The 22,128-nt window shown below is 40.8% G+C and overlaps 1 protein-coding gene across 1 annotated transcript in view; it reads left to right on the top strand.

Moving 5' to 3' along the window:
• shank3a (SH3 and multiple ankyrin repeat domains 3a) overlaps positions 1 to 22,128 on the top strand; it is a 144,758-nt gene that overhangs the window by 10,816 nt on the left and 111,814 nt on the right. Inside the window, exon 2 of the mRNA XM_063874708.1 lies at positions 7,736 to 8,199. Within this exon, the coding sequence (XP_063730778.1) occupies positions 7,897 to 8,199 (303 nt within the window). The 5' untranslated portion in view covers positions 7,736 to 7,896. The remainder of the gene's footprint in view (positions 1 to 7,735; positions 8,200 to 22,128) is intronic.

Below are 22,128 nucleotides of genomic sequence, written 5' to 3'. Positions count from 1 at the left end.
ACTTACCTTCATTCCTATTTCCCATTAACCATCTCATGCCACTCGTACAATATGTGCTCCTTTCCACTGCCAGGGCTAAGCACTGCACAGAAAACTAACTGTGTGTGTCGGTGGAAACAGTCTATCCAGTATTTCAGTAGATTTCAGTTATTTCGTGTCTTTACCTTTAGATGTTTCTACACACATGTGGACACACACATGCACTTATGCAAGAGATAAGGGTGATGTTTTTAGGCATGATGCCCCAGATCAGAGCTCCAGTCTGATATGTCAAACTGCCACTGGACTGGATTGTGACCCAGATACAGTTGGTTGCCCTCACAGATGACAGATGCAGATCAATAGACATAAAAGCTCAGGAGTAGATGCTCCTTTACCTCCCAGGCTGGTTTGTATCCCTGGTTGAGAGGAATGAAATGGGTTGTGAATGTTTTAATGAATAGTATCATGCTGTTTCTCTTCTCCTGCATCTGCTCATAGGAGAAAAAAGCCTTCCCTTTTCCAAATCCTCTGTGTTAATTTCCACTTTATTTAATCCAATTTAATTTCTTTTATCAATTTTGCATGAATGAGTGCGTAGAAGTAAAAGCACACACACAGATAGAATGCTGTAGGGATTAAGGGCAGCAATGGAGTAAACAGTGTGAAAATGTATTATGGAGCGGGGATGCCCGGCCGTAGCTCCATATTGTTATTTTAAGCAAATAATATAATTTGCTAAAGTAATATCCATATTACCCCTCACCACTATTACTCCGTTCACATTCTGAGGGGGAGTGTAAATAACAGAATGGAATATTTGGGAGAAATGACTTTCATGTAGTGAGACTTTCTGTACATTCATACCCACAAGAACATTACAGATATTGTGGTGATTTCATTTATCCACCAGTAGCCTACATATTGCACTTGAAAATAGCATCTCATCTACATTATATCCCTTCTTCAGAATTCAATAATGTGGCATTTTGTAGCCACAACTTTTTTTTTACTTTCTACGGTTTCAAAAATAAATAAAAAGAGAAAAACATGTTCCCAGCTGTTTGGAATGTGTCTCTGGTTTCCACTGTACCTGGAGAGCTGAACAGTTTGTACATATAGTTCAAGCCTTAATTGTGTATCAATCATAACATGATTAAGGTCATTTATTAACAAAAAGGCATCTACCTTTTGCGGTTTTGAATGAAATAACTCCTTAATCAATCTTGGTCAGTTTGTTAAAAGCTGTGGTTACTCCATTATGATTAGTGATTACAAGTTAATATATGCAACATGTCCAATGAATATCCACTGCATATGAACATGTATAGTAAAGATTAAAATATAGATTTTTCATCAAATCTTTATACTATAAGTCTGAAGGTTTTATAAGAGCTTGCTGCTCGGGTTGATGATTCAGAAGAGTCTGCTCAAAACTTGAGTCACCCTTTGTTTATGCCCAATTGGAACACCTGGGAATGAGAACGGATTGCAACGGCATTAGGCATTGGGCAGAATTGTTAGCTTAAAGGCACAACCCTGAGTCCCCAGTGTAGCATCTATTTGATAGTATTAAGCTGAGCCTGGCACAGTGACATCCTTGACCTCCCCAGCATCCCCAGCCTGCCGCTAAAGAGCCGTATTGGAGTGCGCCGAGATAATGCAGAGCACGGTATGAAACCGGTCTTAATTGGCTGGCAGGCTTTATGAAAGCCCCATTGATTATTTATAGGCTGGCTGCATCAAAGAGCCAACTGCCACTCCAGCAGCAACCCTGGAAACACAGAGATCACCAGATACTGTACATACACAACTTTCTGTGGTCATAGAGAGATAATTTATTAACAGACAGCCCAATAGAATGAAGAGGGAATTGTGTATGACAGCAAAGATATGAGGGAGAAAATCTGTGAGAATGCTGAGTTGAAATGTAATTTGGCACTAATGATTTCGTGCCTTTTTGGAAAGTGTTTTTTAGTTGTTCTTTGCATCCATATACGGTATGTTAGCCGTGCAACTCACACATACAGAAACCTGTCCTTGACAGACCAGAAATCTCCAGAGCAGCATTGTTTACCTCACATACTTTTCTCATGATTTGTCTTTTGATTATCGCCATATTTAGCTTGTCCACATAACTGAAAGCATGTCTCTGTAGAAGAATGTGGTTCCAGTGTTAAAATGTCACATCAGCTCCAGTGATGCCTTGCCAGACGTATTAGAATATCTTTTCTAACACAGCGTAGAAATAGCCGTGTCGTCAAATGTTCTCGTCGTAGTATAGGCAAAAAGAGATGCAATAGGTTTTCCATCACAGTAACATGTTTTTCTCTGTCAGTTTGTCACATTTCCAGCTCCGTCTGCAGTTGTGACAAATGGAAAAGCCATTGTAAAGATCTTGCCAAGCAGGATCTCCACACTGCCAACCAAATTAAAATATATTGATATTATACCTCTTTAAACGCATAACATTATGATGTGTGTGTGTGTGTGTGTGTGTGTGTGTGTGTGTGTGTGTGTGTGTGTGTGTGTGTGTGTGTGTGTGTGTGTGTGTGTGTGTGTGTGTGTGTGTGTGTGTGTGTGTGTGTGTGTGTGTGTGTGTGTGTGTGTGTGTGTGTGTGTGTGTGTGTGTGTGTGTGTGTGTGTGTGTGAAAAACTAGCAGCCCATCTGTTTGCTGTGTCAGTCCATGTGAACTGGATGGAGACAGTGGCTTTGTGATGTGGTGCAGCTACTGTAGACGATTGATTCCAGAAGCTTTTAGCGCATGGCTAATTTTCCATACGGGGCCTCTACATGTGGCTCTGAATGGGTCAGGCACTGTTTTGTTTACACTGAGTGGCTAATCCGTTTGAGCTGGCTGTGAGTGTGGTCAGAAAAAGAGAGGGTGTGTGTGTGTGTGTGTGTGCGTGTGTTGGCTTGAGTTTTCATTTATAGAATCCTTTCTGTTTTAGGTTTCAGTCGCAAACTTTGTAAACATATCTTCCCAAACCACTCAGCTATTTATCATGCATGATCACCTTTTTGATAAATGTCATATAAGTAATATGCCTCAAGATCCTGAGGTTATTGACTACCATAGATGCTGCATTAAACTTTAAATTTAACATGCTCTCAGTCAGGGTTGCCTTGAGCAGTGAACATTTTCAATGTTACAATATTCTTTGAGCTGTCTGTCCCAGTTTATGGCAAAACTACTTCAGATTTAATGTGTTCATAGTCAGGAATTCCTAGATTAACCCGTGACCGCGTCTTTTCTGAGTTGCAGCATATTCTCTTAATTGTTCCCAACAAAAAGCCTTTGCTGTCGCATGTGGTTACCTTGAGTAAATCAAAGCGTACTTTTTCTGACTGCTTTGCCATTTTCTAAGCAACCGCTCAGAATGCTTTTCAGTCCCAAAACATTTCAACTTTTCAGAAAAGCGCTGGTGACGTCACTGTTGAAAAATCTTGTGTCTCTTTTCCTGATCTTAATGTGTGGGACAGAAACCATTTTAACAGCTGGTTTGACGGAACAGATCGGCAGCACAATACAAATACTATAGGACATGATCGCAGAACAGCCCAACTCCCCTTTTTTATTTGAAGCTTTACCAATAAGTTACCTTCATTCAAATTCTCTATAAGAGGGAGGAAGGTTGCAAGTAAATGGAAGATGGAATAAATTGGAAATGTTTAATTGGACAGGTGTGTGTGTGTGTGTGTGTGTGTGTGTGTGTGTGTGTGTGTGTGTGTGTGTGTGTGTGTGTGTGTGTGTGTGTGTGTGTGTGTGTGTGTGTGTGTGTGTGTGTGTGTGTGTGTGTGTGTGTGTGTGTGTGTGTGTGTGTGTGTGTGTGTGTGTGTGTGTGTGTGTGTGTGTGTGTGTGTGTGTGTGTGTGAGAATGTGGCCCGGGGTGACTTCAGTTTGTGAGTGGCCATGACATTTGCTTTACCAGGTGTAGAGGAGCGTGAAGCAGACTCTGATGGGGTCTGTGAACAGTTATCACATTTACTCCAGGCCACGGGCTATGTGGCTGGTTTGTCAAAGCTGACTGTATGTAATGATCTCCCTCCCTCTCTCCCACCCTCTTGCTGACTCTCCCACCTTCCTTTTCTGTCATCGCTCTGCCACCCTCCCTTTTTCTTTCACGCTCCTTTCCTCTACTCTTTTCTTGGCCCACTGGCCATCTTAGCCACATCCTCTATGACCATCTCTGCTTCATGCTACCTCAACCAACTGCTTACCTTTATCTCTCTCCCTCCCCCTGCCCACCCCCCCTTCTTTTCAAGAGTGGATGTGTCAGAGGGGTGCATGTAGGGCTGGCTGTGGATTTCATTTGTATTTGTGAATGTCCTCATGTTCAGCTCTATGGCAATGACTTTTAAAGCCTAGCGGTTTCAGATACATGCACACATTGTACTGGATTCATGCACGCGCTGCTCCGTATGGTCATGAATTATTCAATTTTGTTTTCACAGGGCTGGAGCGCAAGAGATGGGGTGAGAGGGGACGGGGTAAAGAGATCTGAGGCAGTAGCTGTTAGCTCAAGCATGGGAGCTAGCCTCCTTATGATTCAAGTCCACTCTCTTAATGTTCCCAAGAAATGGGATTTAGACATAGAATCTGGACTGCAATGTTCACCTACAGATATTGCTCCTAAATGTTGTCGAGTTAGCTCTTTTGCCAGCCAAGTTCAAACCATTTATGGCACATCATCACAATATACTATATTAGAGATGAAGGAAAATTATATGGAAATGTGATTGCTCCTCTTCTTCAGGATAGATTCAAGTTTGTTTAAATTATTAACCTGTGCCAAGGACTGATCATATATCCCATTGTGTTGTTTTATATGCATATATGAAAGTGGGTTAAGGTAAGGATTACGCATTCATTATGCAGCTTAACATCACTCTGTTAATAGGGCTGCAACTTCAATCATTTTCATCAATATTGATGAATATATCTTTCTATTCATAGATCAATTAAATTTAATAGTGGAGAATTGCCACGGCAATTCACTTAGGTGGTGTTTACAAATCGCTTGTGTTTTGTGATCACTTCACATCTCAAACTTTTACATTTTTAAGCCTTTTCAACCTGAGAATAGCAATATGTCAAAATATATAATATTACATTGAAGAAGCTAGATCCAGTATATTTGACATGTTTGTTTGATAATGGCTGCTACAATGAGTGATCAAAATGTTTGCAAATATATTGTGTCTCACTCACTAATTCTTTAGCTATACTGTTTCAACTGTGGTTGTGAGATTACATTCTCATACATACACCCTGAATCTGAAATCCTCCAGAATAGACCGTAGAGCACAAACTCTAATCCTTTTTGAAATTTCTCTTTTATTGCCATTTCTCCAACCAGATAACTTGTTCCATATATGTAGGTCTCTTCCAGTTCTGTTGCCTACAGAGTTTATTCTTGAATGATGCAAGCAGGATGAAATCCCTCCCTGGCCCTGCTATCCATTGGAATCATTTTCGCTTTTGGCAAGCCATCTTTGCTCTTCTTGCCACAGTCCCAGATATTAAGCATTCTGATAGTTTGATCTGTTGTTTATCAAACACTTTATGCACTCAAATATCAGTCATTTTGAAAAATTCAAGTGCTGCGACTGATGATATTGACAAAATGCTCAATGTGTTGTTGAAACCACTAATAAGCGATTTGTTGGAACATTGTATTCCATTGTGTCATGTTATAGTACACAAAGACCCATTTTGCCAGCAGTGTAAGGCCACACAATTGCTTTATAAAATGTGATTATTGAGCCCCACTACAAGGTCTAGGTAAGAGTTATCAATTGTCCCTGCCCTGAAGACCTGGCATGCTTAAGTCGCAAACATGCAGGGTGATCTGCTAAATCCTGTAATGTATTAGGGCTACCTGCCATGCTCTTTCTCCAATGCTAATGGGATTACATGCTGTAGAGTGTCCGGCAGTGGCACAGCACTCACCAGCAAGCCTCTGTAGGGAAGGGATACATATAACTTTCCTTCTGCTGCTTGTGTTTAATTTCCCAGCACATTGAGTTGCATTGTTTCAAGCCAAAAAAACATTTCTAAGGAGACGAAATAAAACAACCCAACGTACTACAGGTACAAGGGACAATTGATATGGCTAAATTACTTATTAAAACACGATGACATGATTTGAATCTTAGCTGTGACACCCTTTATAAAAACACTTCAGTTGCCAGCTCACAGAAAACATAACGGATATCACTGTGACTGCGTTGGGCTATCCACGCCTGTCTTGTAATAATTGAAAGGGCCGATTTTTGCGTCAAATGTGTGCAAATGACTTAATTTCAATACGCTCAAAGAATAATAATAATGTGTTAATATTACTGCAGTCTATATGTTTATTTGCGTGTGTGTGTGCATATATATTTGCATGTGTGTGTCCACCCAAGAGCTCACATTATCTTGTGTGGCCGCAGATTCAGAGATTTCATCACTTGTGATTTCCCTGAAGTGCTCACTTTAGATTCCACACAATAAGAAAATGCTGCCTTCAGGCTGTCGGGTCAGCGTGAACAATGATTGCACCGAGAACACAACGAAGCATAGCGCTGACTTAAGATCACACTCAATAATTTAGAGACCTGCCACAAATGTTTCTTGCCAAATCTAACTTGCATGACAAACTCACTTATTCAAATGTTGAGCTTTGAAACTAGCAATACTCAAGCCCTTAAGTATTTGTCTTACACACCACACAGAGGTCATGTACCAGTCTCCTCTGATAAGCTGGTCTGTTGTTATCTTGAGTTCAATTTATTATGACAGCATGAACTGGATAGGCCAATACTTGGAGCATTTTGGTTGGTCAACAAAACATCACATCTTTCTTCATAAAACATGACAGTCAGGAAATAGCTTTGGGAGGCTTGTTTTACAATGCAAAGATGGAAATCAAGGTCATATCGAAATGATTTGTTTAGCTCTTAATCACAGTCCCAGTCTCGTGGCTCTAAGGGCCTGCAGGATAAAACAGCAACACCTCTTTTGACAATGATCCTCAATGAGAAGAAAAAAACCTCATTCTCCTTATCGCAGCGTGCTCTGTGTATTCATCACTGTTTACCTGTGACCCCCCCCCCCCCACAGATTGATAAAGTGAAACATGAAGGCCAAATCCCGCCCAACATTGATCTGCGCAAACAATCCCACCGTGCCGTCCTGACGTCACCAGTGTCAGTACAATACAACGGGAGCCAGAGTGTGTGACAGCAACACGTGACACAATGTGTGTGAGCACTTGGTGTTCAAACACACACAGATTTCTTTAGAATATAAGTTGCTTTACACGATAACATGCGTTTAGCTTGTAAATCGTGTGTATTATCAAACTTTAGTAAAAATCCTATTGTATCAACCTCAGTCGGTTTCTGTTAAACACTATCCAAACACACATACAGTGAATACGAAAGATGCAAATATCTGTATGTGAAGGTTGAGTAATCCTGTCGTTCTGTTCTGATTTCTGTCTTTTTTTGCTAATTGCTTTAGGATTATCAATTGTTTCAATCTCACATTAGAGTTAATCCATTTTACCCCATTTTATGAATATAATTCCTTCAATGCAGCTTTATCTATGCATCTCTCTTCGGTTTTTAACTCCAAGTTTCTCTAATACTTATCCCCTCTTTGTGTTTCTACCCTTCAACTCTCCTAATACCCCTCCTTTTTTGCCCATTCCCTCCCTGCAACCCTCCTTCCCTGCCTCTTCCTCACTCCCTCTCTTTTTTTCCCAGGCGAGTGATGCACGCTGCATACGGTGTGTGTGTGTGTGTGTGTGTGTGTGTGTGTGTGTGTAGTGTGAGCCAGAGCCATCCGTGTGTGTGTGTGTGTGTGTGTTTGCTTTGTGTGTGTCTGGAGAGAGAGAGAGACATAGACTGAGCCCCTAACACGGAGCATGCCTCTGCGTCCGGCAGCCGGCAAACATGAGCCACCCAGCCCTCCACGGCAGGACCAGCAGCAGCAGCAGCAGCACACACACACACACTCACCCACATTCACACACCCTTACACACACACAGCAAACGGCAGCCAGGGGGCCAGCACTGACAGCGGCAGCTCCCGGGAAGAGGACAGCGGCGTTCCCATTCCAGCTTTCTGTCCCGTTGGTGAGTGGAACCACAGTGCAAGAGCACCCATGGAGGAGCCGACAGGCAACACCGTGGTCATCCGCATTGGAATCCCAGACCTGCAACAGACGGTAAGAGCTCGCTCTGTAGCCACTGTTGGAGAGAGGATGAAAGAGAGGGAAGCTGCCTCTCCCCCTTCCTCTCTTACTGTGTGCTTCTCTCTTCTGTGTGCTCTTATAATATCGCTTTGTTTCTCTCAAACATCTTCAGTTTTATCGCTTTCTTTTGCTATTTGCATTGTCCTCTCCTTTCCGTCATTTGTTTTTTTGGTATCCACACTTAGTGTCTGTATTTGCTCTCTGGCTTTTGGGGTTCCACTCCTCCCCGCCTTTTTCCCTGATGTCGTGCTAATAAATCTACCTCTTCATTAACTGGGTTCCAGCTGACTTTGACAACTAGCCACTTAGGGTGAGAGCACGAGATGAAGGGAGGGAGGGAGGAAGGGAGGGAGGGAGGGAGTGAGTGAGGGAGGGGAGAGAAACAGGCATCCGGGATCAAGAAGGCTATAAGAATCATCGTAAATCCAAACTAAGACACAAAGTAGAGAATCAAGATTGCTATACCTGAACTGTAAAACTTTACTTCAACTCATCTCCCTCCCTCTCTTAATACACGCTTCATGCAGGAGGTTCCCTGAAGACCTAGCCTGGGTATTTGTAGTATTGCAACCACCTAAACAAAATGCAGAACTGTTAGACTCTGAGTTTGATCCTTTCATTGCTTTATCTTCCCATTTCCACATACAGCATGAGGTGTTTCTTTTCCACAGAACCCCTGTGACCTACTGAGTGCTGGTTCTGCTTTTCTATACGATTACTGCAGAGGATAGTTTGGAATAGGGCTACTGTTACAAAATAAGTTCATTTCATTCATTGAGCTGTGCAATTGTAACATAAATGGATTCAGCAACAGCCATCTTGGCATATTTCAGTGATTATTTAGAAACTACAAAAACAGCCATTGTCAATGAATTGTAGTAGTGCCTATTGTAGCTGTCTTGAAGTTAGTCATGATTTACTTCAAAGCAAGGACACTATTCAAATTAAAATGTCCATAAATCACAGGTTCAAATGATCTTGAACAGAAAGTGACTGTTAGGAATTGCACACAAATGCAGAGAGAAAGAAACACTTTACCGTGCACTGGCTTTAGAAGGAAAAGTGTTATCTCTCTGTCCCTGCAGCTCATATAAGATCACACGTTTAGAGATTCCATGTGAGACACCACACAATGTGTTATTATTAATGTTCCTCTGTGCCAACACTTCTCTACTCATCCCTCCACTCTTGCTTTTACATTTCAACTGAAGACGTCCTCTGCTATTGGTAAAGCAGAATGCAGATTAGCATTAACTGCCTGTCACTGCCGTCCTGTGCTCAGGCACTTTCTGTAGGTGCTTTAGTGTGAGTGCCCTTTTTGATTCTTTCTCCAGACATTGATGGCAAAGGCAAGTGAGGCAGTTTTTGTGTTATTGTTGATTACCTCATTGTTGGGGGCTTCTTGGCTGAAATGACCCATTGTAACTAAGTGAGGCCCCGGCATCGCATGCTAGGAATAAAGGCAGGAAATAAAAGGAGAGCAGTTGAAAAGAAGCAGAGAATTCCCTCAAGGTGCTGTAGAATCGCCGCCTGTGAACACCAACGTCTTTCAGTTGGGTTCAAACACTCACACTCACACTCACACTCGCACACACACTCACACTCACACTCACACTCACACTCACTCACACTCACACTCAAGCATGATCATAAAAGTCATAAAGACACACCTAATGATATACTTGTTGCATGCACACATAAACACAAGCTTGCACACGTGTCCTTAAATTCTAATCCCAGTGCAAAGGGACTTCTCCTAATGTGCTTATGCAATAGAAAGATGCTCAAAAGATTATTAGTTCTACTCAAGGAGTCACATTAAATCCCACACTTGCAGCGTGACATACAAACATAAAGCGATCCTGAAAGTCTGACTGGCAAACATAGAGGAGGATGACAGATGGGCAAGCTGACAGTCTGAATCTTTGCTTTGCAGTCAATAGAGACTCTGTGTACTTTAAGTGAGCATGGGATTACACTAGAATAGTCCGCCGAAGTTGGATTACACACCTCCTGCTGGGTTTCAAGCCTGGATCAGGAGATTGAAGCACCATGCAAAGAATACACCGGGCTGCACTTTTCCTTGTCAGAGGAGAGAAAGGAAGTTGAGGCAGTTGAGGCAGTTGAGGCAGCACTACACCATGTGGTGTAGTGCTGCCTCAACTCTAAGATAACTTGATCCACACACTTCCTTCTTCAGTAGCTGGCCTGTTAGGTCCAATTTTTATTCGAGATGATTGGCTTAAATGTTTTTGGGGGGTATTTTTGTGAAGAATTTTACCATGTGAACTGCATGATATCTTCAGTGGAACGTATGATGTTTTAATTTAAAGGAGATCCAAAGATTATTTCCAGTCTGTGTTGCATGTATTGGTCTTAGTGTTCGGTGGGAGGCTGAAGGGACTGAAACTGTGGTGATATAAATATTAAGTGTTGGACTTGGCATTAAATTACGTGTTGTGTTTTGGTTGGTAAGTTTCGTCAATTCCCCCTCCTCTCTCGTAAGAAGGGTTTTCCTGAGTAGGCATACTTTAAATGAATTAATGGAAAATAGTATAGACTTTTGTGATTAAGCTTATGATTTTGACCAAGCCAAGTCCATTATTTCATAAAATAACTGCTCAGTTCTTGGTGAAACTTTGACTAAGTACTGTGCCTTGGCAGTGGGAGGCCGTAAAGCTGCATTAGCAGTGGATCCCACCATTTGTTCACACTGCAGATTATTTACGAACATTTGGCTTTTGTTGGGATCATGGGTATCATTTGTCAGTTATCATGTCCAACTCCACCAGAACTCTATTTCTATGATTGGTGCACAAAGAGACAGCTTCCCAATACTGCTAATGGATGTCATTCATCTCTCAGCAGAGAGGGAGACACTGAAATACACAATCTGCCCCACTGCTCTCTACCTGTATTCATCCTTATTCTACATTTTCTTGTCTTGTTGCCCCTTTTAGTGCATTTTGTCTCTCTATTCATCCACAGAACTGTTGTCAACAGTATAACGGTGACGTGATGACTATGTTATAAAAGAAAAATAATTCTTAAAATTAAAATATATAAATCCCCTTTCTCCCGTCCAGCCAGGTATGTGTCCTCACGGCTGGGTCCTCTAACTCAGGCTTATACGTTTTAGGGCTCTGCATATTATATTTAATGCTTGGAGAACAATTTGGCAGTGTGGATATGTGGATGTGCTAGTCCCTGATCTTTCCTCTATTATTTTCATTTTCATTATTCCTAGCCGACCTATTTGGGGTGTCTTATTGAGAGAAGCCAAAATGGATGGCTTTGAGTGCCCAGCCTACGATATGCATATTTTTTTCTGTTCACTTTTCTCACATAATTGGTTTGCCATTCAGTAGACATTGTTCCCGCTTGCATTTTTTACCCTGAGCTGCTTTTTTTGTTTTTACTTTCTCAATGGCATGTATGCACAGTCTGCAACATTGGCTTTGTCTAGTTCGGTAATTGTAACCTTTTTTAGTCTCTGGTAGGGTTTTTCGTTATTTGCCACCTCATCTGTCTGCCATGTTCACTTATAGGGGATTGGTTCTCCGAGGTATCTCCTCTTCCGTTATTGCCAGCGTTCTACCTATCTGCTGCTGTTTTGAGATATGCTCCCAGCAGTTTATCTTCAGGAGCCATTTTACTGATATACTCGTGGATGCTTCATTTTTCATTCAGGACACTAGCCTTGACACTTACTAAGCTCTTCACTCTCTCGCTGGCTAACGCTCTCTTGAAACTTGTTTTGGAAGACATTATCTGTGTAGTGTGACAAGTTTCCTTAAGAAGGAGAAAAATAAGCTGTTTAATGTTATAGGTATTTAGATGGCCCTTGGTTAAAGGGTTGCACAGTTTTCGGCCTTTACACACTTTTATCAGTACAGACAGTTAAAAAAATAACAGTTTAGAATACAATTTTAAAAATTGCATTGTTGCATCAGCAAGACAGTGGGTGTGTGCAGCACATTGCTTTGAATCCCTGAAAGTACAGTGGGGCAAAAAAATATTTAGTCAGCTACCAATTGTGCAAGTTCTCCCATTTAAAAAGATGAGAGAGGCCTGTAATTTTTATCATAGGTATACCTCAACTATGAGAGACAGAATGAGAAAAGAAAATCCAGGAAATCACATTGTAGGATTTTTAATGAATTCATTGGTAAATTCCTCAGTAAAATAAGTATTTGGTCACCTACAAACAAGCAAGATTTCTGGCTCTCACAGACCTGTAACTTCTTCTTTAAGAGGCTCCTCTGTCCTCCACTCGTTACCTGTATTAATGGCACCTTTTTGAACTCGTTATCAGTATAAAAGACACCTGTCCACAACCTCAAACAGTCATACTCCAAATTCCACTATGGCCAAGACCAAAGAGCTGTCAAAGGAGACCAGAGACAAAATTGTAGACCTGCACCAGGCTGGGAAAACTGAATCTGCAATAGGTAAGCAGCTTGGTGTGAAGAAATCACCTGTGGGAGCAATTATTAGAAAATGGAAGACATACAAGACCACTGCTAATCTCCCTCGATCTGGGGCTCCACGCAGGATCTCACCCCGTGGGGTCAAAATGATCACAAGAAAGGTGAGCAAAAATCCCAGAACCACACGGGGGGACCTAGTGAATGACCTGCAGAGAGCTTGGACCAAAGTAACAGAGGCTACCATCAGTAACACACTACGCCGCCAGGGACTTAAATCCTGCAGTTCCAGACGTGTCCCCCTGCTTAAGCCAGTACATGTCCAGGCCCATCTGAAGTTTGCTAGAGGGCATTTGGATGATCCAGAAGAGGATTGGGAGAATGTCATATGGTCAGATGAAACCAAAATAGAACTTTTTGGTAAAAACTCAACTCATCGTGTTTGGAGGAGAAAGAATGCAGAGTTGCATCCAAACAACACCATACCTACTGTGAAGCATGGGGGTGGAAACATCATGCTTTGGGGCTGTTTTTCTGCAAAGGGACCAGGACGACTGATCCGTGTAAAGGAAAGAATGAATGGGGCCATGTATCGTGAGATTTTGAGTGAAAACCTCCTTCCATCAGCAAGGGCACTGAAGATGAAGCGTGGCTGGGTCTTTCAGCATGACAATGATCCCAAACACACCGCCAGGGCAACGAAGGAGTGGCTTCGTAAGAAGCATTTCAAGGTCCTGGAGTAACCTAGCCAGTCTCCAGATCTCAACCCCATAGAAAATCTTTGGAGGGAGTTGTCTGTGTCTGTGTTGCCCAGCGACAGCCCCAAAACATCACTGCTTTAGAGGAGATCTGCATGGAGGAATGGGCCAAAATACCAGCAACAGTGTGTGAAAACCTTGTGAAGACTTACAGAAAACCTTTGACCTCTGTCATTGCCAACAAAGGGTATATAACAAAGTATTGAGATGAACTTTTGTTATTGACCAAATACTTATTTTCCACAATAATTAGAAAATAAATTCTTTAAAAATCAGACAATGTGATTTTCTGGATTTTCTTTTCTCATTTTGTCTCTCATAGTTGAGGTATACCTATGATAAAAATTACAGGCCTCCCTCATCTTTTTAAATGGGAGAACTTGCACAATTGGTGGCTAAATACTTTTTTGCCCCACTGTATAGTGGGCATGCCTAGGGTTGAGCGATATTGAAATTACCCGAAGAGTATATTTCTCATAGAAAAACAATGAAATACAAAATATAGGTCCCAAAAAAACATTCAAAACATATGTTGCAACAACTAGGCAACAAGTGGCTGAGCAAATCATATCTGCAACAGGTTGTTTTAAAATGATTGTATGAATGTAACTGGAAAAATGATGCAAACAAGATTCATTACAAAAATAAAAAAAGCAGCCTTTACATGGAAACCTCGCCATGGCATCGTTTCAATATCAGTATTAAGATTTCAGGCATGTGTCTTAACAAAGTCATTTGTTGTATAATTACAGCACAGTTTTGCTATTCACTTTTTTTTACTAGTCTTACAGAGATTGGGAGTGCTAAATAACATGTAGCCTAGAAAAAGTAGACCTAAAATAAAAGGTAGCTATATTTTGTACTTATTCCATTTTTATCAGATTTCAGTGTCTGGAAATAAACAAGTATTTTCTACTAGCTATTTAACTACCCTAATGATGACTGTTTCCTGCTCTGGGAAGAATACTGGTCTGTTTCAGGTGTGTAGTCGATTGAGCATGTGCTGTATGTGAGGATTGTTTCTCCAACATGCTCCTTCAGTAGCCTTCAGCCTCAGATCCTGGACGGCCTGCTCTTTCTACATTACTGCACTGCAGATGGTTTTGCTCTATAGATAGTTGCTTTTTGTGATCAGAGCATTAATCATTTTGGCCTGTGATTCTCTGCCATGTTTCCTTAGTCTGGCTTCTTGCATTGTAAACCTTTTTACAATAAGTCTCCAGGGCCTCGGTTATGGACATCCCATTGTATTTCTTCAGTTGCCAGGACAGTTCTCGATCGTTAAAGTCTGCCAAGGCTAACTCTGGTCATATCTTGCTTCCTGATCTTGTCGCTGAAACATGTTTTAGTGGGGTAAAGTGGACATTCTCTCAGTATTTGGGTATTTTGGCTTTTATTTAAATATGTTTACATATGGTCTGTTTACAGTATATTGTCGCGGATCCGAGGCTTTAACACTCACAACATTAATCAATAGAAACTCATTAAAACCTGGACACAGAAATGGATGAGGTTAAATATTATATTGTTACTTAATGAGCATAATACTGTGAAAACACCACGTTGCTCCAGCAGTCAAACGCCTGGGGTCTCCCACGTTACAGAGGATTTGTGTCGTTTATGTAGGAAGCTTCCTTCCTTCAACGCACACACACATTCCAGTCCTCCAGCTTCAGCCTGCTCAGTGAACATATCAATAGACGTGTAGACTTCTGTCTTTTCACCTTGGGAGGCGACAAGTCAGTCTTACTGTCTTTTAAGGTCATACACGTCAAAAATGCTTGAGGAATTGCAGATCAGATGCTGAACATATTTAGACACTTGCTTGGAGAAACTTTGGGAATAACATTTAGAAGTATATAACTTGGATTGCATTAACAATATCTCTCTGGATTCTGTCATAGGAGCATTAAAGCAGATTTAATTTTTCTTCTGCTGCTGTTGACTACTACTTTTAGACTGTCTTTCATTAACTTTTGTGTTTGTTAATGTTTGTCTTAGGATCTCTGCCTATGAATGTTCCTATCTATGTTTTTTTTTTTAATGTATGCCAGTATTTATGTACTGTGCGTATTAGTTTCCTCTTCCCCATTGGTTCATGTCTAGTTATGTCCAACTTCAACTCCTTTCCTTTTCTATCTTTCTTTTTGCCTCTTTCTCTGAGCTTCCTGCATCTCTTGCCTTTTTCTCAACTGTCTTTCTTCCACACTACATGTCCTCTCTGCATCTGCCTTGAGTCTTACATGCAAAAGTGGTTTGACAGTTCCTCCAGAAACACTGACATTCGCAGATTGACATATGCAATGTGTATCAGTGATTGCTGGGCAACTCTTTGAAAAGCCTCACACGTTGATATGTTGCTATCTTTAGCTCCATTCCCTGTGGCAGCAGGGTCAAAAGACGTGGCTAGCATATTCCTACCTCCATTGGCCCACAACAGCCATAAAGGGAGGTAGCTGGAGAGAGATTTGACCCAAAACACCCTTACCCTTTTTCCCCCTCTCACTTGACAGGCATCCTTCTTTCCCTCCATCTGGCCTCACAAATCTCAATTCTTTTTCCACATGCTTGTTCTTTATTTAGTGCGGATACTAGAATAGAGGGAATCCTTAATTGTCCCACATTGTGCATTTGACCCATCCTGAACATAGGAGCAGTGGGCTCCCGTATGTATGCCGCACGGAGAGTAGTGTAGGGAACGCTGCCTTGCTCAGGGACACCTTGGTAGCACTTGGTGTTTTGGGGACTTGAACCGGTGACATTCCGGTTTACCAGGCCGAGTCCCTACAGACTTCCACCTAACAGTATTGTTATTGGGTAAAAGGGGAAATAACAGCAATTGGAATGTAACAAGAGAATGAATGTTCCTTTTTGGGAAAATGCATTTGGATACTAATAAATTAAATCATAAAGCAATTAATGCTCACTAAAGGATAGCCAATTCTCATTTAAATCTGTGAGTGGTTTATTGATCCCCTCCTCGTTTAGGTCAACTCTATTATATTCCCTCTCTCTGTTCGTCTCAGTTGTTAGTCCCTCTTTGTTTTCCTCCATCTCTCTGAGTCTGAGAGAAAACTGGGTTAGGGTTAGGGTAAATGGAGATATTAATATAGGACCAATCATACTAAGCTTTTGTTATAGGTCTGCACAGGATATCCATTGTGTTAGTGCAGGGGGGCAAACAAGAGAGAGGGCCCTGGATTCCAATATGTGATGTCTTTTTTAGGCATTAGACGGCTGGTGATGGAACCATCTCATTTAGACATATTCTATGAGACCTAATATGTCTGAATATACAGTTGATTTGAACTGTATGTACAGTGGCAAGAGCTCCCCATGGGCCTTTGAACAAGATCCTTGCAGTCAATAAAGAAGTACTACTCTCCACATTGCTGCCAATGGCAAAGGGGCATCCTTTGTCAATTTACACCCCCCCCCAATAAGCTGCACTAATATAGTGCTCAGCCTAATCTCCCCCTAACAGCAGGTGAGATCAATCTCTACTGTTGTATTGATACTGAAATTAGTCTCTGGTAGCTCAAAGGTAAGCTACAAAGGTAGAATTTCTGTGATTCATTCTTGCTTTCTGATTGGAGCCCTTTACAGAGTGGAATATCAAAATAATTACAACTTAATTGGTTTTAGTTGAAGCTACAACCCCACAGCAAGCTTTGCGAAGAACCTAATTGCATCTGTTAGTCATCATTTGTTTTTGAATAATGTTGATCTCCATTTAAGATCCTAAATGTGTACATGCTCAGACTCAGGAGAATGTTTTTTCTGTCTCAGGGTGGTCTGGCATATTGTTTTAGCACAGTGCTTTAATTTTTCAGAAATGATGTACGTAATTCCTTTCATTCCCACTGGAGCTGACTGCTCCTCCATCTTAACTTGATTTGGTCACATGGATGCACATTGTTCAGTCAGAGGTTGTAATTAGTCACGCGTTATTGAAAAGCTTTACAATCCACACTGGGGCTCTTAGGAAAAACGTTAAAGATACATTTACTGTGACTTTATTTGCCTAATTTTAATCGTTAAAGTATATAATTGTTCTCCATAACTATTTCAAATAATTGTAAGACATCAAAAATACTGGTTTTCTGAAATTGCTGAAAAGTTTATTATGAATAGCCAGAGAGTCAGTATATGGTTGTGTGTGTCTGGAGGGTTCTTTATTGGGGGCTTTAATTGTATTTTGTGGCAGGCTCTATAGCTATTTGTCTACCAATGTGCTTTAGTTTTTAAATTATTAATAGAGAAAAAACAATTAATGAATTTCCCATTGAAAATGGAATCAATGAGTGAACTGTGGCATTGCTGCACAAATAGGCAGGTATGGAGAAGTGTGTCATCGTCCTCAATTAGTGGTTAAGGAAATGGATATGCTCAAAAAGCTTTAACTAACAGCCCCTATTGGCCAATTAAAAAAATTCAGCAGGTTACCTTGGCAACCAGCTAGGGTGCACTGCTCCTTGGCACACCCTGAGAGTAACTGGCTGATGATATGCAAATTAAGGGAAACAGGAAAAAAAAGCACCTCAGAAGCAGGATTAATATGTCCTGTGAAACAATAAAGTTTGCCTCTTTAAAACTGATGTTAAATATATACTGGCAGTTTACTGACTCTAGTTTACAGTGTGTTCACTGACTGCATACAGCTGCGTGATGCTCCTGTGTTAGGAGGCTGTTAAGATGCAAAATAGTCCTCAATGTCATGATGCTGTAGTCCTACACAAGAGGATGCAGAGAAATAAAGTGTACATTTAAAATGCAGCATGTGTAAGAGAGACTCGAGCAGGCAGAGTGTTTGGAATCAAGTGGCAAAGAATATCTATGCAGCAACATGTTTGCTAGTGTGTGTGCATTCTACACCAATTTCCATTAGTGCTTCGAGTCTAAACAATTTCCATTTAGTTACAGTTCAAATCACATTTCTCAAAATCGCTGCTGCAACAACTGGACCCTTTAGTTGTGGTTCTGTGTGTAACAAGTTAACAGATGATAATTCATCACATTAGATTGACAGAGAGGAGAGAAAGTGACTCCTGCAGTCATCCTGTGCTATGAGGAAGAGTTTGCAGTAAAAAGCCCGAATGTGAAGTGGCTGCTAGTGGCCACTGACTGGAGATCACAGCCTGCCTGCTCTTTATAGATTCAGGTCCAGGTTTCTCTGCAGATGAAGGGTAAGGTCCCTCTGATTCTCAGCAAGTGGCTCAATTTGAAGGGTCAAAACTGCAGATATATGATCTTACCATCTTTCCCTGGTTTACAGCGTCACTAATACAATCACTCTGTTTCTCTTTTTCTTTAAAAAAAGATGGTCATGCTTGTTGTACAGTTCGTGGAATACCATCTGTCTTTGCCGACTTTATAATTACCAATTTATTTGTTTGTCATTGTACTTCATCTTGTAAGATAAAATAGGGTTTTAAAACCCATTTTTTAACAATGATACAGTATTCATGTTGTACACTGAGAATATTACCCACACCTTAGTGTTCCAACCTTCTTTCCTTGACATCATGCCACTTCAACACAAATTAAACTCAACTATTCGTATCAAATCGACAGCACGAATCGTGCACCATTTTCCATAATAAGGGAAAGTCCAGCCTCAGCACTTTCTGTGTGAATAGAGTGTGTAGTGTGTGTTCACAGTGTCTTTCAAGGTGTCTGAATCTTGATAGTAGCCCATTAATCCGAGTTAATTGAATCAATGCCTTTTCCCCCCTCCTTGTCTCAGGGGTATGGTATGGTAATAGTTCAGATGTAAACCCTTGGGTGGTGTGTTCATTTGAAGCTATGGGATTTGGAGATTGACTGGAAAGTCCACTGTGTAAAGACCCACAGTTAGTTTCTGTAGCCGGAAAAGCTTAAAATTAAAGAGAGGCTTGTGTTTAGTATTTAACTGATAATACCCTATTTCCCACAGATGTGTGTTAACTGTTTAGAGGGAGCTCAGCTGTTGTATGTGATTATGTTAAGGGGTCAGTCTGTGTGATTTTAAAACACACATGTGTAGAGGCTGACTGTGATTTTACACAAATGGAGACGTGCTGTGTTTATATTGGTTTGTCCGTAGCCAGATGTGTTCTCATGACGCGTTTACAGCAATGTTCCATGGTTGATTTGCAGTAGATGGGAGGATGAGAAGAAGATGGCTGTTTCACAATGATGTTGACCCAAGACACACAGCTGGTCCTTTAGTGGGTTCCCAGGCAAATTGGTGTTTTCTTTTGACAAATTGTAGTGATAACTGTTGTTTGATGTTGTGTTGTTACAATTCAGGCTATATTCCTGTACCAAATGTATCTAAACATACCAAATCTCAAAACTATAAAATGTTATATAAATCAAATATTATATAATACAAAGTAGTTCTTTCAAAACATTTATCAGAAACATGAATATAGTAGCAGCAGTTAAAAGCTATAAATCACTTGTGATAGAATATAATCACACATATTTTACCGCAAGGTCATTCGTTTGAGATGAAATATAAAGTCACAGTTGCTGATTGAAAGTAAATGCATTAAGACTTTTTAAATTGTTCTATTCACACAACTAGTTTTACCAATTCAACAAAAAACGAATAAACAAAAAGGTTTTAGTCACAGCACAAAATAAATGAAACCATTCTCTTGTGTGTGCACTGCAATGTAACATCTCTCTGATGTGCAATTGAATGCCTTGTGCCCTGTATTACAGAGAATGTAATGTGTAGCCTGACGCCACTGATGTCATGTTTAATACCACATGGTGTTTGTCTTCTGCTACACTCTGGTGCTCCCCTGACAAGAGCGTGAGATGAGCTGTACCTGGTTTCAAGTTTCTGAAAATGTTATTAATTGAATCCTGCCAAAACTTGTACATTATTAAGAGTTGATGTTGTAGTGTTTTTTTCACAAGTTGACCATTTCATCACTGAGTCACCCTTCAGACTTCTTCACAGCTGTAGCACAAGCAGTGTGGTTAAAAACTAGCTTAAGTTTTAGAAACAGACGGTTACCTTTTGATCCCCTTAGATATGGTTAATTTAACATCTTTGTTAGTCACATATTTAAACAAACACATTGTAGAGAAAGAGACAGAAACAGCTACAAACAGACTCGTAAGGGTGAGGCAGCAAGTGAGTCATCCACACATCAGGCACTAACATGTGCTTCCTCTTGCTGCTCATCTATTATAAATTGCTACTTTAACCGTGCTATGAAATATGGAGGGATGAAAGATGAAACAGTATTAGTTTATATCCATGTTGCTGAGTCTACTCCCACAGGTTCCTGAGATTGAGAAAGAGAAACATATGCACCTACCATCAGCTTGGACCCCTGCCAAACAGAAGGAAACTCAAGTAGACAGGGAGGGATACCAGGGGAAAACAGAGGCAGTTCACTTAGTCGTTCTGTCAAATAAACCCAGGCCTGTACATAGTTGATTACAAGCATATGAGTATGCATATGTACCATTAATATCTGGTGGCCTAACAATTCTGTTTAACTCATCCACTATGCTGTATGATCCAGTTTACAAGAGCACAAACACATGTTATATATACTAGTGATGTGTGTTATACCTTTAGGGTATTGGTAAGGACTCTTAGCTCTTCCCACATCCAGGAGGAGGCTCAGCGCTGTTAATTAGTGCATATGTCATCTGGGCAGCGACAGCCAGAGGTCTTGGGAGACAGGGACAGGGCTGTGTGAGAGTCATTACACTCCATCATCTTAGCACTCCTCTCTTCTTTTAGTCCACTTTACCACTGCGTTTCACTCTCCTTTCTCTTCTCTGTCGATGTATCACTTCTTGCTAAAAGGCAACAACAATGACCGTCTTTTCCTATTGTGACTGGATGCCATCTGCGCCTTTAGAGATACCATAGGCACGTCTTCCTCCATGCATCATCATTGCTTGCGTAATCACAGACAAACACACAAAAAACACACATCTTAATTAGTAAGGCACTTAAGGGGCTGTGTTTTGAATTCAGATGTGAAATGATGCAATACACATTTTGTTTGTTTCCACTGCAACCTGTTGCACTTACTTGAACTTGTGTTCACACTGGCTTCCTTTTTTATTTCCCACCTTAACAAAAAAACCCAGCCCATGTTGTTAACTTGTTTAATATTCTACTGCAATGCTTTTCGTACCATTTATTTTGCATTCAAAACAGAATATAGCAAACTAACAGGGTTCATTAACATGCGTGCAGATCGCCACGTCAGACGAGACTTACATTTTTGTTAAAAAACTGTTTCCATTACATGCGTTTGTTTCTTCACATCTCATCTTTAGATACAGACCTGCAAAGTCTATGAGGTACGTAGGCACCATTGACCATTGCTTATATAGGTGAGATCTTCTTTTGCCAGACTGTGGGATTGTAAACATGAATATATATTTGTGGTTTTCACGTGACTTCAGAGGGGAAACCAGCTTCAAACTAGTTTAGCTTTATTCTCCCAATGGCCCAGCGTTCAGTCTAGCTTCATATCATCTAATATAATGGTTAGTTGAAAACATGCAACCTTCTGTCTTCCTTTATGCTTCCTTTGTTCATTGTCACAAGTGTGACCTACAGTTTGTCTCTCATCTCCTCCCTAAAGCCCTTACTCTCGTGTCCAATCATCCTTCACACATGTCTCTAATTTAAGCAGACAAGAGATCAAAGTTTGGTCTTGTGTGTGTGAACAGAAGAATGCTTCTATACC

Source organism: Eleginops maclovinus, chromosome 2 (genome assembly GCF_036324505.1).
Source record: "Eleginops maclovinus isolate JMC-PN-2008 ecotype Puerto Natales chromosome 2, JC_Emac_rtc_rv5, whole genome shotgun sequence".
Taxonomy (NCBI): Eukaryota; Metazoa; Chordata; class Actinopteri; order Perciformes; family Eleginopidae; genus Eleginops; species Eleginops maclovinus.
This window is presented reverse-complemented; position numbering and strand designations above follow the sequence as displayed.